Source organism: Dermacentor andersoni, chromosome 8 (assembly GCF_023375885.2).
Source record: "Dermacentor andersoni chromosome 8, qqDerAnde1_hic_scaffold, whole genome shotgun sequence".
NCBI lineage: Eukaryota > Metazoa > Arthropoda > Arachnida > Ixodida > Ixodidae > Dermacentor > Dermacentor andersoni.
In genome coordinates this window covers 81,419,607-81,436,604 of record NC_092821.1, presented here as the reverse complement: position 1 = coordinate 81,436,604, position 16,998 = coordinate 81,419,607, and the positions used below count along the sequence as shown (strand labels likewise).

The 16,998-nt window shown below is 45.3% G+C and overlaps 1 protein-coding gene across 2 annotated transcripts in view; it reads left to right on the top strand.

Moving 5' to 3' along the window:
• Positions 1-16,998, top strand: part of lic (dual specificity mitogen-activated protein kinase kinase lic) — a 35,825-nt gene that overhangs the window by 5,415 nt on the left and 13,412 nt on the right. The window contains exons 1-6 of one of the 2 annotated variants that reach the window (XM_050185460.2): positions 5,064-6,109; positions 9,054-9,117; positions 9,797-9,962; positions 10,659-10,778; positions 13,850-13,966; positions 14,871-15,050. In XM_050185460.2, coding sequence (XP_050041417.1) covers positions 6,097-6,109; positions 9,054-9,117; positions 9,797-9,962; positions 10,659-10,778; positions 13,850-13,966; positions 14,871-15,050 — 660 coding nt within the window. In that variant the 5' untranslated portion in view covers positions 5,064-6,096. Of the gene's footprint in view, positions 1-5,063; positions 6,110-9,053; positions 9,118-9,796; positions 9,963-10,658; positions 10,779-13,849; positions 13,967-14,870; positions 15,051-16,998 lie in introns of those variants that run through there. The other variant, XM_050185458.3, reaches the window with a different exon arrangement.

The following is a 16,998-nucleotide window of genomic DNA, read 5'->3' as shown; positions in this document are numbered from 1 at the left end:
GTGCCGAACTTGAGCTTATTGGTTTCAAGTCTCATGGTTGTTACTAACAGAACAGTGTGATAAACAAACAAGGGCTTCAAGGCATCCGTTCACCTTGCTTGCCTCATGGTGCTGCTTCATAAGCACCGTGAGCATCCAGGCCAACTAGGAAGGGAGGTTTGTTGCAATTGCTTCTGAACTGTATTGCCACCAAACCAACAGTGCTCTCAATGACAGCTTTTGGACAGTAGAATGCTTGCACCCAGCAAAATCGTAAGAAGGAAACATTCAGGATGTGCAAAGTGGGCTTTTGAAGCTGGCAGCATTACTGAAGGGGCTTTGCCCATCTGCCCTCTTTATGGATACACAAAGATGATCTCCTCTTTAAGAGGGATTGTTTCAGAGGTCGTTACATGCAACAGTGTTGGGTGTTTAGTAGCTTGTCTTTGCCCACTGTTAATAATCTGTTCCTTCTCCAGTGCTCCTGTGAAGTGCCTACTTTTTGGACACAATGTGCTCTCCATGCATGCATGCATGTTTAGCTTGTAAAGACTTCTATTACCCCTTGCCTCAAGCTGATCCTTGCTGATGTCACCCAAGAAGGCATTGGGGAGTATGGCAATGTACACTTACAAAAAACTGTTGATACCAGTGAAACCAAATTAATGGAGCTGCTGTTCTTTTTTTGTCCACTCCATCCTTGTTAGTTACAATGAGCAATGTCCGAACAGAAGGCATATGTAGTTGGTCATGCATAGCCTGCGCACTAAGACTTGTTGGTGTGTTATGACCTTAGCACAGTGTTTATATGTAAAAACCTGATGTGTTGATGAGTTCCTTCTCTTTATCATACTTTGCCTGATGAAGTCAGCAAGCGCGTCAACCAGATGTTTAACAGGCTTCCCACTAGTTTTCCCAGAGTCTCCTTTACCAGGGTGCTGCTCATAGATATCTGTTTTCTTGACCTTGCACCGCACTTCAACCATGGCCACACCTGCTAAACCTATGGCATGCGATCAAAAAAGTGCTATAAATCATGTTCCTCCAATCTCGTGACATGTGCTACAAGGCCTTGAGGAACACCCTCATTTATTTACGCCCTCATCATACTGTACGAAGCTTCGCATGATAAGTGCGACAATTAACATCTGCTGGTTTTTCAGTGTTATTCCTGTCCAGCTTGCTGAAAGCTATCCTGAGTGTTTCAAAAGCAAACGACCGCTGCTGGACAAGAAGTGCTTAAAACAAGGGTCGCTATAACCACATATGTCACACGAAATGAAGAAGGCCACTGAGTATATAGGTGGTTTACTTCATATCCAACAAGCTTGGTTTTACCTTTGCTAGTGAGTAAACTCAACTTGCCCCGAATACATGGCCTGTGACAAACTATGTGCCAGATGCTGTGTCCCCTGCAAAGCTGAAGATGTGTATGAGATCCTGACACCCTGCAGTGGCTTCTACACTGGGCAACCAGGCTACTATAAAAACGACTGCATTTACTAATATGCTAATAACATGAAAACGGGCAGAAATTTGGCTATTAATTGGACCCAACTGCAGGTGCAAGCCACTCTTCCACCAGATGTGTGTTGTTCATAGAAACTGGAGCTATATAAATGCAGATAAAAACAATGATGTTTGAAAGTATCAGAGTTGAACTATATTCTGCACAAACAGTGCTACCTGCAGTGCTGGTACTTTATAGCCACAATTCATGGCTGCATCACCATGCAAAGGCACTATTCTTGAATTATTAACTTCTATTATATTTATGGTGGCCATATATAGCAATTACATATCATCCACATTGTGTGCAATATGGTTAAATGTCAATTATGATAGCCATTCCTAATCTGAAATGCAACAAAAGAGCAAATATGGGCAACAAATTGCAATTCAAAGAGAGAACCAGTGCACAGGATAAGTGACACACTTCCTTTTATGGCAATTTTCTCATTGACACTTTTAATCTAACAATATTTGAGAGGCTGATTAATTAATTAGGACTAATTATGTATTTAGGTAGAACGAAAAAGAAGTATCTCCAAGTGTCGGCAAACAACATTACCTTGGTTCTGTCCAGCTGTGTGGCATTCACATATATTTAAGCTCTGTCCAAAGTTAGCTGGGACACCCTATATATCAGTGAAGGGTTCAATCACAGGATTCAGCAGTGAATTGCCATTACAATAATTGGAGAGTTAGAATTGCCCCACACAAGGCAATACTGATATAATAAATTCGGCAGGGACACTTATGACTGCTTATGTGTGGGAATGCGAAAGCATTAGTCCTTTTGCTGAAATGCTTTTTTTTTTGTCCACATTCCTTGTCTGTGCAAGCTCTCGGCCGCTTTTCTGTGCCTTGGTGAGACCACATGAAAATGTGCCAAGCATCTTAGTGTCCTCATATGCCCACAAGGAGTTCATAATTCAATAGACCACTCAGCATTATTTAATTGGACATTAATGCTTTTTATTATACGCACTCACTTTATACACTCGTGACGTGGCGTCACCTCCTACCCATTGGCTGCACTGCCACGTGCACAACGACGCACGCACTAGCGCTGCGACGTGCACAAGGATGCACACACTGGGCGCTCATTTAGCCCATCAGAACCGTGGAGCAACCGTGGCATTGGGGAAGTGTGCTTGTCTCGCACTCCGGAGGCCCGGGTACGATTCCCACCCACACCAAAATTTACCTAATATTCTTTTCAAGAAATGTCACATGTGTCATGCCACCTGCAGTGGGTAGCAATCTTTCAAGCTTGGGTGACAGAGGCAAAACTTAGCAAAATGCTACAATCACGCTGTAAAACGGCCTTGGACACAACAAAAAACGACATCATATTGTACAGAATGAAAGGGCAAGACTTCATCTAAGAACAGTCTATGGCACCACATACTTGACATGGTGTAAAAAATGTTGACATGCCCTACCCACAAAGAAAAAGCAACAAACACAGAAAACATGCAATGTGCAGAGTCTGAAACCAAGAATAAGCAACCTGAAAAAGGCTTCGTTAAGGCTTTCAGTGATTAAAATTGTCAAACTGTCTCATCACTTCATCACAAAAGTAAAATAAGTAAGAGTTGTATTTATTTGTGGGAGTTGTGCCTCCCAGTGTTGAAGTGGAAAGACTCGGCTTTTCTTCCTCCTCTTTCATATCCAGACTTGGCCACTGCTCTACACCGAAACAACCCTTTAGCTTCTTACTGCTGAATTCGTTTTGGTGTTCTCAAATCTATATTTGGGCTACCCATTGCTAGGTCTCGCGCTTAATCAAAGAATGAATCAATGAAATGAATCATTTCTCAAAGAGCATGTGCAGTCCAGCCAAAAGCAGGGGCAAGAATCCACATTGTGCTCCTGCATTGAAGGTGAATAACACATACCATAATGGCGAATGTGCTTTAGTAAGCTTCCCTGCAATATTAATTTGTAATGTACAAAGAATTGTCAATGAAGCTTACCACGAGCACAGATGCACTTGCAAATTATGTCACAATTTAAAATAATGAGCACAGTGTAAACCTATGTGGCCTTTCCACTCTTACTATGCTTTACTGCATGATGCTTATTTACACCCCTGTATTGCGGTGTAGCAAGGTACAAAAGAAACGTTGCATAATTAGGCTTTTTACGATTATCTTTCTCGCAATACACTAATATTTCGCGGTGAAGCCTAAGCAATGTACTGCGGTGAAACATACTAAAAGTGAAAAGGGGCCACTGTCACCGGACATAATAAGAGTTCTTTAATTATACACTCGCGCACCCGCCGCCTCTCAGGTCGCCTAAGTGGACATACTATGCTGGCTGATAGCGGCCCCCTCCAACTTTTAGTATGCTTCACCGCGTAATTAAAATGTACTGCGGCGAAGAAGCCGTACATTTTTATTGAGTGAATAAACAAATGGTTTTTACAACAGTACAGCAATAAACGCGCACCATGCATCAGTCTACCACACGGAAGAGCGTCGCAACACACGGTAGCTGATTCACACAGACATGTGTTTATGTTTACGTTTGCACTCCTTGCGTAACAAGACTCCCAGAACTTCCACAATAGAAAGTAATTTACAACACACAAACGCAAAGAACACAGACATACGTCTCGTTTTCAACTCGGCCGTCACGCAAATGACATATAGCGCGGAAAAACGTGAACATGCTGTGTGTTAACGTCGTTAACTTCATACTAGGCAAGGAGCTAGCACACCACAATCCCGCGACAGCCGCTAATGAGACCAAGACGGGAGCACATGTCTGTGAACACGCAAACGGAGCCCCTAAGCCACTCTGCTCCTTCGCCACCCCCTCTGCACGGCTGCATCAATCGTTTCAAGCACAGCACAGTGGGCGGTCGACGCAGTTGCATTTACATGACTTGCAGCGAGCAGCACATGCCTCGATGTCCGTTAAGCAAAGTCGGACACGGCGACGCCACATCGCGGTTCGCAGAACTTCGCTGCCGAGGCGCTAGGCCACTTCGATATTTCAATCGTCACCACCGCCGGTTCTCAGGAAAGCACGGGTCACACAACGCAGATTCTGTACTACCAGAGCTCACCGAGGCCAAAGCCGCACTGCCGCACCGCCACTACTCACGGCTTTCCGCCAAGTAACACAGAACCTACAACCAACACACAAGCAACGCAAGCACAATCACATGTGCAATGTTGAACAACGCGCGGTCCAGAGAACGATCATGCCGAGGACGAACACGCCACGGCGTCGTTCGGCGCCAGCATCGCGCCTTCTCAAAAATCCCTAAACGATGCTGTCCCTAGGCACCTAGGATCAGGTCACGTGAGGGATTTTTGTACGACAAATAGACGCACGCGACATACAGGTCGCAAACTTGTGCCAATCTCGGAGGCTGTGCTTCGAGGTTAGTTTTCGCAACTTGAGCACCACTATTCATGTTTTTACACATAATAAAAAGTCTGTGTATGTACAAGTAAACTAATGTTTATTATGATAATGTTTTTAAAAAAGTGTACATAGTTCTTGCTTAACGTTTGTTCTGGAAAAGGCCAGAGTTTAGTTGTGGTGCTGCGGTTGGTCGGCCGGTTGTTTGTGCGCTGCGTGATTCATACGGACTGAAGGCTCGATTCTCGAGGCGAGCTGCATCCGCTGCAGCAAATCCCAAACGCGTTGCCGCCAACTGCGCGAGAGCAACGGAACGCGTTGCTGCTGCTCCGGTGTCCTGCGGCGATAGTGTAGTAGAAATATTCGACGCATCGACGGCAGCCAGAGTACGGCCAGTACGGCGGTGGTCGGGAGCGTGCGGTGTGTGTGTGCGCGCATGGCGGAGAGCCCGTAGCAGCAGCGACGGCGGGAGAACGCTGCCGACAATTTTCTCCGCCGCAAAACAAGGAGAGAACGTGGCGATCATGTCGCCGTCGTTCGGGGCACCGCGGTTTTCGACTGTCGCATCCGAGAATGCTCGACGAGCCAGCTGACCGGAGCTCCCGAAACCGAAATTCTTCACTGTGATCTACAACTGCAGCAGTGCGAGAGTCTTGCGAGAAAGAGAGAAGCGCAGGAGAGAAAGAGAGAGAGAGAGACCGGATCTAAGCCTAATTAGAGATCGCTACCTTCAGTTTTGCGTGAATTCAAGCCGGCTTGTTTTCTGGCTGCCGAAAGCTCGTCGTTCGTCGTGGAGCTGGGAAGAGAAGTTGTGTGGTGGTGTCGTTCAGCGTCGCGAGTGACGGAAGAAAACGCAGGAGTGAGCGAGAGAAAAAAAGAAAAAAGCCGCTGAAGAAAGGAAGAACAGCCCGATCTGCTATCGCGCGCGCGCCCGTGCTCGTGTTGTGCGTGTGGTGTGCTGTGCGTGAGGTAGTAGCCGCTTGTCGCGTGGAGCTCGCCGGCGGCAGCCGTGAGTGCGGAAACGTTTCCCGACGTGTCCTGAATAGCATTTAGTGCTGTGACCGACGTGTTCCTTTTCTTCTTCACCGGCGGTCGCTGGGTTTCCTCTTCGTTGCGACTTTGGTGGTGATCCTCGTGCGTCCCTCCCAAAAGTTCAGCGGCCTGCTCCGAGGAACGTATTTCGTCGTATTATTTTTTTTATTTTTTCGCGTTCCGTGGTGGACAGTCGGCAAAATGAAGCGATTAGGTGAGCGAGAAAACGAAAGATAGGGTCTGTGTGCTTTGCTTGTTGCCGCGATCGCATTGATATGTGGCTTGTGCCGACGACACGTTATCTAGGGCCAGCTGGCGACTTTTCTTTTTATCTGATACTGCGGTGATAGTCAAAGGAATCGACAAACACAATGACCAGTTCAATTAACCGTTTTGCGTGTAAACAGGCGAAGCTGGAACGCAGTAGCGGTTTGGCGCAGGGTGCCAGATCATAGTTGGCCACTGAAATCGGCTCTCGGGAACCGCAAAACGCAAGTTGGGTATGTCGAAAGAATGCCGCTTTGTGGCGTTAGAGCAACCCATTCGTCATTTGAGACGAGGTTGCCCTTGGCAAAATGCAACCCCCCCCCTTTTGTTTTTCTTCTTTCTTTCTTTTTTTTTTTTTTTTTTTTTGTAATGGATGTTTCACAGCATGTGCACACCATCTGTCCTACAGTTCAGCCTGGGTGTAAAGGCATGCAAGCTTAGTGGCAGTTGAGTTTCGTGTATGCGAACATGAGCTTTGTGCAACCAACCACGTAACGCGATCTTTCAAGCTGGCCACCTAAGGTGCTGATGTCACTGCTTGTTGCGTCTGTTATGCTTATGCACCGACGGTGGATGTCGACCAGCGTAGGGCACCAAATGCAATTACTAAACCTGATTAGGGAGCGAGAAGCCCCATAAGTGCAGGCCGTGCACTTACATTTGAACACCGTACTGGAACTTGCAGGTTTCCGTGCGTCTTCATGCCGAAGCAGTTGTGAGAGGTTATTTCGAGTGAAATCGGTGGACGATGTCATAAAAATTGTTTGTGGTGGCTTTTGATATGGCTTGTGGTAGCCTCTGCGTGTAAAAACTTGCTTGTTTAGAAGTACTCGGGTTATTACTGTGCAAAGAAAAATGGAGACAAGGGAGGAAGCACACAACACGTGAGCAGCAGCTCATTTACTGTGCAGGCATCAGCTTTATTTGATTGTGCGTGTGTGTATGTGTAGGTTGCTGCAAGCGAGGCATGGGTTCACATTTCAAGGCGTTGCCCCAGTTGGAGTGGCACCTCTCTGTATTAATATGCAGTTCTCTAATATCATATTCACCGCATTTCTTTTCTTTTTGAATTGCAGCAAGCATGCAGCCAGTGGTTAAAGATAACACATATAGTGTTCCCTTTGAAGACCCTTATATGGTTATTGCAATGTGTTTCTCTTCACCAACTGAAACCGTTTTCGAATGTGCCGTGCATGGCCAAGGCCTAAGGCCTGCATGTTGGGTGACAATTGACAAAAATCTTTTAGGTTTTGCAAAGGCGGCCTCAACAAGCAGTGAATTCTTGCTTGAATTTGTTGTGCTTTAGACATTTCAGGGAGAAAGTGCCCCCTTTTCAATGACAGTCTACAAAAACAGAGGTTTGCTGTTCAGGGATGCATAAATTTGGGCTGCCAGCTCGCGTGTTCAAAATGTGCATACTTAACATGCATTCGTTACTTCTATCTTAAATTGTGCGTTGTAGCGAACAAAACTTCAGTTTTATGTTTTGCATGTTGGAATGTGTGAACAAGTTTGACACTATCTTTAGAAGTGGTATTTTATATGTGCTTCACTTTCATACGTTAGCCTTCAGAGCCATAAAAAATTTGTGACTTTAGTTTAGCTGTCTACCTTCCAGCTGGAATTTGGACATTCTATTGCGGACATCACCCAGGTATACATATAGTGAGGTTGGAAAGCCCATTAAATTGAAATTTTCTCTTTATTCATCATAATGCAAGAACATTATACAGAAATGTGCACCTACAGCCAGAGGTTAGTTGAAAGTTGTATTGACGGAATACATGAAAATCCTAGTGGGCTGCAACATTCAAAGGGAAAGAAATGTGGGATAAGCAATTAATACCCAAAACAGGAAAATTAAAATACAGTAAGGCGTAGTTGTCCAAATTTATAGATGCATCATGCAAATGACATGCTAATAAGCATTACACTTTCGATCTCAGCCTCCAAAGATTTTGGAGTGTTAAAGATGCACACATGAATTTGACTTTGGCTGCACATTCACGTGGGCTTTGAACCCTATTAATAAATGATGCATATTTGGCAATCACCGGAGTGCCTGTAAAGGCAGTTTGTGTTTTTTAAGCCCACACTGTGAGGCAGTTTAGTGTCTGCTATTGCTTCAGGCGGTTGTAAAGGTGCGACGAGAATGTTTGGCTGCAGGCTGTCGTACTGATAAACCGGGTCAGAGTTGCTTGTGTAACTTGTGTCTCAAGTGCGCTATTTGTATTGGCACTTTATCTTTTCTTTTTAGTTGCCCGACTTCTGTTGGCACATGTCTGGTGGAGTTTTGTTGTGTTTTCTTGATAAGTGATATTTGCTATTACTTTTGGGGTGCTTATTTTGAGTGCACATTTATTCTTTCTTGTCTGCCTGTGTAGCTCGATTTTTTAGAAACCTCTCTGCAATTAGCTTAAGTTCAGGCAAGATTGTTTTCTGGCACTATGCTGGTATGCACTGATAATGAAAACCCCCAATATTGTGTTGTGAAACACTAAGGTCATCTATATTGTGCTGCGATTATCAGGTGCAGATAACATTGTCTTGCACCTTGAGGTATGGATTGTCACAGCATGTGCTTTGAGGCTAAACTTGCATAAAAACACAGCATAATTTCTTTTTTCAGACTTGAATAGTGTTTCTGCAGTTTTCCTTTGCAAGAAAGCTTCTCAGCTTATGCAGTACTATAATTTTGGTGGTTGTCTTTCGTACGTACAATAGCTGTAATCACCTGCTAGTTGTGAGCTTTGTATTGTGAGCATTTAATTTTCTCTGTACTTAGTTTGGTTAGTTGTCTCTACCCATAGTTGGATACATGCATTGTTTGAAAGTACCTCTCCGAAGCTTCGTTTCGTTAAAATCCTGTTTTTCTTTTATTTTCTTCTCAGCGGGAAAAAGGACGGTGGGGAAGATCATCATGCCAGAGGCAAACCAGAATCTTCAACAGAGAGTGTAAGAGTCGGCCTTTTTTGTGTCCTTGTTTGGCCATGAGCCTTTCAGCACCTCGGGGAGATCTAACATGTCTGTCTGTTTATAAGGTGCAATTCTTAAGCTGGCTTTAAACGAGTGAGGGCAACATAGAGCTTCTTTCAATTACCTGTGGTAGGAAAGTGGTTCTGTAGTGCCGTTGTAAGCATGGAAATTCTGGGAAGGGTTTTCTTTCCAGATTGTCAATCTTTTTTTACCGTGATACCTTGACGATGCTTCTGGTGAATGTCATTTCATCTCTCACAATGGTCGAGTCATTGTGGCACTAATCTATGGAGACCTAGCATTACATAGAAGCAAGTGCCGTGGCTCAGTGGGTAGTGTGGAAATTGGTGCTGGGCAGTGGAGGAAAGAGGCGATGAAAGCTTTGCATTTAAGGAAAAAATTTCTACCCAGCCAGTTGGCCGGTGCTGTGCTGCCGTTTCTCTGGAAATGGATGGAGCAAGCAGCATGGAAAGTACTAGCAACGACGCTTGTTTTGTGTATTTCTCAGGAGACGCTAGCTTTGGACAGTTCGAAAGGAAGCTGACACTACCTTTGTAGACAGTGTCTGCGTTCTCCGCGTCAAGGATTGCTCGTTGTTGTGGCTTTTCTCTGCTGATGCTGAGAAGGCACACGTTAACCCTACCGTTCATGCACACAGCACCCCTCCGCGCAACCTGGACTCCCACGCGAGGCTCATTGTGGAAGGCCAGGAAGTCGAAGTCTCCACAGATGACCTCCAGGTCATTGAGGAGCTTGGCCGAGGCGCCTATGGCGTTGTCGAGAAGATGGTCCATGTACCCAGCAGCACCATCATGGCTGTCAAGGTTAGATGGCTTTTATTAACATTGATGAGAGAGGGAGAGTGAAATGTGAGACGTGGAGAGAGGTGAACATGATAAGAGCACTCGCTTACACTTAAGAAAGGGCCACGCATTGCAAAGGTCTGCGGATGCGTGACAGAGCAATTATGACACCTTGTCTGACAAGTTCTCGAGATATGAAGTGCGGTCGGTTGATACAGTATGTCCTGTGCCGTCTATATCGTGATATATTTAGTAAACACATCTTGTTTACTATTTAGTAATTCTGCATAGTAATTCTACAATCAAACTTCATTATAGTAAAGTCAGATCAGACATGAATATACCTTCACTGTGTCGAATGTTTGTTTTAAGCGTATATCATGACATTCTGATATCACCAAGAAAAACTTTAGGTTTACTTCGTTACATGTAATGATTTGTTGTATCCGTATTCTTTATATAGTGGTTTGACTGTAAAAGTATCTTATCACTAGTAAACGTTTGAACTGTCTTGCTAGTCATTGTCTGCATCGAACCGGTCACTGTTTGCTTAGGCTGTCAGCCCTGACATCTCCGTGCAGACTTTTCCTGATGATGTGTTATATAAGCTTATCTTTGATTGATTGATATTCTGTATTCACAGTACCTTCCTCAAGCAGCAGTGTACTGCGCCCTTCTCTTCCGCCGTTTAACCCCCTTTTTTCTCTGATGTTGCAGAGGATAACCTTCACCGAGTGCAACCAGGAGCAGAAACGCTTGTTGATGGACCTTGACGTCTCCATGCGCACCAGTGACTACCCCAACACGGTGCAGTTCTATGGCGCACTCTTCCGAGAGGTGGGCATTTCTCTTCCTTTTGATCATCACGTGCATTGCTGTCATCGAAGGTGCTGGCTCACCACAGTAAGGGGCTCAGCTCACAGTGGTCGGTCAGCATTGACTTTGTACGACCAGAAATTGCAGAATGTGCAAAGATTGCACAAGTACAAGAAAACAGATGTGGGACCGAACAATTTCAGAATGTGCGAGTTTAAGTGCTTATCCTGTCATGTTTCCTCCTTTGGTCGCGTTTCATACTACGTTGCACTTTCTAAACGAAGTACTTTTGCTGGTAGGTGGCTGATCATTGGCTCTCCAGGAATGCAGTTTGTATTTTAATGGGCAGGGTAGATGGGTGCCCTTATATTGTGGAACATGCCTTGCTGGTGATCAGTGAGTCACGTTGATTGTGCAGAGTGGTGACTGCTCACCGTTCCCTTTCATAGGGCTCTTTGCTGTATGGTGAATGAACTAAAAATCTCATGTTTTAGGTATGTGTGTATGTCACTATTCCATTTGCTGACTTGACTGTGAATACATGCACTGCAGAATTGGAGATTGTTGGCATTTCATGTCCTGAACCAGCACTCGGGCTGAGGAATCCTCTGGTTTTTAAATATGGCTCCCCCGGTTTTTTAAAAAAGGTGGCATGGAGTTAAGAGGCTGCAGTAACACCAGCCGCCTTTTTCAAAGCCAGTATCGTGCTGTTTTTGGATGTTTCTTCAACTCGAGTAAACAATTTGACCTAGAAAACTATAGTGAATCGTGTTTGAAGTTTCAACTTAGTACGAACGATTGCGAGAAACAATTTGAGCCTCTAGCAGCCTCTTTTGCACGCACTCGGCTTGATGAAAACACTTTGCCACTGCTAGAAAACACTTTGCCACTGCTATCTCCTTTCCTCTCAGCTCCATATACAGTCGAAACCCACGATAATGAAATCCCGCAACAACAAAATTCTCGCGGCAACAAAATATTTTCGTATCCCCGGGGAACGCCCATAAGATTCAATGCATTTCATACCTCTCGGTAACGAAATGTCGCTGTACAACAATCCCGCATCAACGAAATTTGCTGGAGCGTAACCCCGCATATTACCTGCTCGCATTGGGCTATCAGGCTGCAAAGTATGCTCAAATGCGTTGTTTTGCACTAAAATTGCGTAAAGTGCCACCACATTACACATGCGTGGGTGCCGCCATTTTTGTTTATAAAAGCAACCAAGCGCCGGAAGCGATCACATGTGCTGGAAACACATCATCACTGCCATCTTGTCTGTTGATCGCCCGTTTGAAGCGGCATGCATGTTGCTGCTGACATGTGACGACAGTTTTGCACACCTACTAGGCGAGATCGTAGATTGTTGTTCGAAATGCTCGTTCAGTTTGCCTTCCCCATGGCTGACGACTCTGCGTGGCCTAGGTCAATTGCATGAGGCGAAACTGAACGCAAACTGAATGTGTGTTTTGAACAATGATAGCCGATCGTGCCAGTGCACTGCTTAATGTGCGCCTCGGTGAGAAAAATGCACCAAAAACAAGGAAACCCATGTCCCACTGTCATGGAATTGTTTATAGCATTTGATATGGCGGTCGCAGCATGGAGTGCCATGCATCGGGCCGTGGTTGAGCGACCGTCCGGGAATACGCATCCCTTGTGTCAAGAATGCTGGTTTTGGTGCCACCCGACAGGCATCGCGTGCGGATTCGGCGCCGGACATAGATTTGCTCTAAGGGGCCATAACTGTGATCGTTTGCCTTCAGGTACACGAGATACGATCACTTTTGTGTTCAGCACCGTACGCGTCGGCGCCTACGACCGACAGCGTGCGCTGGAGAAATACTGCTGCATGCGCTGTTGCTCTGCGTCCGGTGCCGAGTTATGCAAAATCTCCCAAAAGTGATCGTATCTCCGAAAGCAATTGACCGAGAATACTGCTCCACGGCAGTGCTGCCACTGCTGATCGACGCATGCAGTGCACTTTGTACTGTCGGCAATGCGGTTCAATATCCTCGAGCAAAGCTTGCCAAAGTAAGCTAACAGAATTTTGATGCTAAAGTTTTGTTCTGCAATGCATTACCTATCTGTGCTGTCTCTTCTCGAAAAAAAATTCTAGCGAAAGCGAATTTGGGCGTGTTCCCCATCAATTTCGTCATTGCGAGGTTCAACTGTATTATGCGTTACATGGAAGTCAGCAGAGCACACTTTGCCTCCAAGACTCAAATCATGAAAAAATTGACAGTAACCGACAACAGAAAATAAGAAATTAACTGCTAATATTTCTATATGAAAAGCTGTTTATAATCAGCTGTCATAAAATTTGGGAAATTTTGGCAGCTTTATTTAATAAAGAAAACATTCGGCACGAAAAAAATTAAGCCTAAGCATGCATATGTTTCTGTATTATGCCCCCATCACAATATGACTGTAGTGACACAAACCTGGGACCTCATGCCTACAAGCATAATGCCGTAGCCACCGAGCCACCATTATGGTTTGTAGTACTGTATACGTCGTCATGGGCAGCCGTTGCTTGACAGATCAGGTTTGAGAAGGTATGGCAGCCGATGTGCCTGGTGTAGTTTCACATTATTTGTACATGTTTCAGCTATTTTTGTGAAAGAAGAACGCACAAGACCATTTTGCACACTGTCTGATATTCGTGCTTGTACAAAAACAGCTCTGTTGTGACAGTGTCACCATGGTTACGACATGGTTATGACATGTTGTTCTTGCAGTGTTTGTTGGGAATGTGGGTAGGCAATGATGAGCTGCAATTGCACAGCATTTCTGCCAGCTTGAATTGCAGTTGTAAATGTCCTTCACTAGTGGTTTGACCAGGAGCCATGTGCTGTGATGATTTATTTCATTTCCCATTTCTTTTGCCCTTGGTTATTGGTTGAGACACCTGTGGGATTATTCTATTGGCCCTGTGTGAATTGTTACAAAATGCAGCCCCTGGTCAAGTCATTGATCGGAAGATAGTTGAAATGTGCAAAGTCAAATCGGGAATTGTTTTTTTTGCGGTATGTCACAATGCTTTCGTGTTACTTTGCGATGACCTTGTAGATGACCTTGTTACCTTGCAGGGGGACGTGTGGATCTGCATGGAAGTGATGGACACGTCGCTTGACAAGTTCTACCAGAAGGTGTTCAGCAAAGGGAAGACTGTCCCCGAGAGCATCTTGGGGACAATTGCCTTTTCGGTGAGTGGCACAGTAATTGACTGCCCTGACATCGTCACGTCCCGATCTGGTGTCATGTTTTGATACAGACCATACCACAGAAATCAAAGAGATAGACTTGCTGTTTGTCTGCAGACACCTTGTGGTTTGCCATTGAGCGTTGTTTGCGAGGGAAGTGTGACGATGGCCGTGTCAGCCTTTTCTTAGATCGGTAGCTGTGTTAGATTCATGCCGTGGGTATCGCTGGGTAGATGCATGTGGGGAGCAGGTGAAGTGGACACCTTGACCTATATGTGCGGCAAGCTTATAGTCGCTATAGTCTTTGTGGGCCGGGTGGACTTCTCAGAACTGCAGTTATCATCGAACTAGGTTCTGTTATGACGTGCTGCACTTACCAGGCTGTGGAATTTTTACGTAGCTTGGTAAATCTCTCATCTACAATTGTCACTTTGCTAAAGGAATGAAACCCTTCTGTGCTAGGGACGAGCTGGGTTCGTCCACTCATTTCCAGTAAAAAACATCCAACGACGAGCCCAGCTCTTTGACGGTACTTTTCATTTTATAGCGATGCCTTGGACGAACTGGTTTCGTACCAATGCTTCCTTGTGCTTCTGGTAGATGGTAGCACACAATTCATGGCGCACCACAAGCAGGAGCAAGTTTATTCTGGCGGAGAAAGTAAAACATGTCGGCAACTGGGGTTCTTAAAAGTAATTTGGTAACTTTTGGTTAGAATTCAGGATAGTAGCGTGGCACGGAAGGGGTTTAATGAACATTTCACATTGCCAGTCCTTTGCAGGTTAATTTATTTGATGGCAGCACCCGTGCATCTGCTGGAGCACAGTTTGCACCCGCGTAGACCTTAGCACACAATCTCCTCCTTTCTTAGTTTCCTGCTCAACTGTTTGCTCCCTGCAATGTGCAGGTGGTCAGTGCCCTGCACTACCTCCAGAGCCAGTTGCACGTGATCCACCGAGACGTGAAGCCGTCCAACATCCTGTTGAACCGACGCGGAGAGGTGAAGATGTGCGACTTCGGCATCTCCGGCTACCTGGTCGACTCGGTGGCCAAGACAGTCAACGCTGGCTGCAAGCCATACATGGCAGTGAGTGGCTCTCCCTCTGCGGCGGTGCAGTTGCTGCAGCTGGTGATGCTGCGCTGCCCCAGGTGCAAGCGAGCTTGACGGCGGTTGTTGAAGGTGTCTGTGACCCACAAGAATGCTGCTTTTAGGTTCTGTAAGGTAGAAACTTAGGCCAGTCAGTGTAGCATAGACCGTGCTTTGAAAGAGCGGCCCTTATTAGACAAAGTTCAAGGATAAGGAGGAAACACACATTGCACTGACTAGCAATTGTGTATATGCAGGTGAACCTCATTATAACAAACAATGATATCAGGAATTATTTTGATATGATGAATTAAATCTCGTGAATCTCATGTTTGTCGTGATTATCAGCATGTGACTAATACAGTCGCCAACTCGTAATTCTGACTCAGTAGGGACCGCCAGATGTCTGAATGATCGGCAGTCCTTAATACCAGATTTGCCCAAACATATGTGACTTTACTAGTGGCCAAAAAGAATGTGCCATATTCTCGGATCGTTGCTTTCAGAGGTGCCTTCAATTTCATGTGGCTAGCATCAGCGTCTAGGAGCGACGGCATTCTTCGCGGGGTGCCAAGCATGCTATCTTATAGCTGTGCGGAAACATTGCCCCTCGTCGACACAAAATATGCTAGTCGCGCGAAATAATGTGAAAATGAAAGTATCTTTAGGAAGTAATCATTCATGAATGTGTCCCACGTTTGTCAATGCCTGTTGCCGCACTCACATATATGCTTGCCCTTGACCTAGACATATCGTGGCTGTGATTTTGTAGCAATGCCTTTTATGCTATTCCTTTTCATGCTTTTCGCGCTTCCTCATTGGTCAGAGCGATGATCTGCACACATTGTCAGCGGAACCATCCGACCGGGCATAGTGGATGATAAGAGTGGCATAGAATCAAGGGGAAGGTGTGGCTACAAAATCGTGGCCTGCATGCTGTTGCTGCAGGTGGACAAAAGTACAATCAACGTGTGCACCGAATTCTCATCGGCGACTACTAGATCAGTGAGGCTTTGCTGGTTTCAGTTTTGTGGAGCGCCGGTGACATGGCTGACGAGCGTGCCGGCGATGTCTCAAAATGCAAATAACGTTATTTCCGCTTGACTCGGTGGCCATATTAGCACACGGCCATGCTAATGTGGGCAAATTCCGAATTATAAGTCCGAATTATCGCACAACGGGCTGTAAGGTGTCCAACACTTTGGTCATCCTTATGCATTAAGTCTATGGGGCTGGTGGCTGTGCCATGGGACTGTTTGAATAATCAAACATCTCCGAATTATCGGTGTTCAAATAATTGGTCGTTGACTGTACATGCTTATGATGAATGCTGGATATAACAAATGCATTTTCATGTCAGATGCGATGCTATTATACCAAGGTTTGACTGCATAAAGCGAGAAGGAATGAACTCGTACTGTTGCCGGTCAGTGCAGTGTGCATGTCATTCTTATCCTTGCGCTTCATATAAGCACTTGTCTTTCATATAATGGACTATGCAGCTATACGATTTTAATGCAAACACTTATTTCCAAGAGAGTGGGTCTAAAAACCATCCATGCACTACAGTCAGGTACAAAACAAAAACTGCGTCTGAGGTGTTGGCAGCAGCTTGCTGTTACAGCCATACATCATCGCCGTAGTGATCGTGAGATGGCGAGAAAAGTTTTTTTTGCATGTTATGGCATAAAATGGCAAACACTATGTGTCGTATGCATTATGAAAGCTCAATTTAAGAAGATATTGTTACAGGCTAAGCTTACAATAACCATGCCGGGTCGTGTCCTTTTGGTGTTGCAGAAACTTGTATGCACCGCAGTGCTAGGTGTCACAATTGTTAGTCTAGGCATGGGCCACCGTCCCTTTTGTGATTGTCATGAAGTCCATTCAAGAAAACAGAATATCAAATGCAGGGGATTGTGCGGAAGATGAGATGTGAGCCATCTAC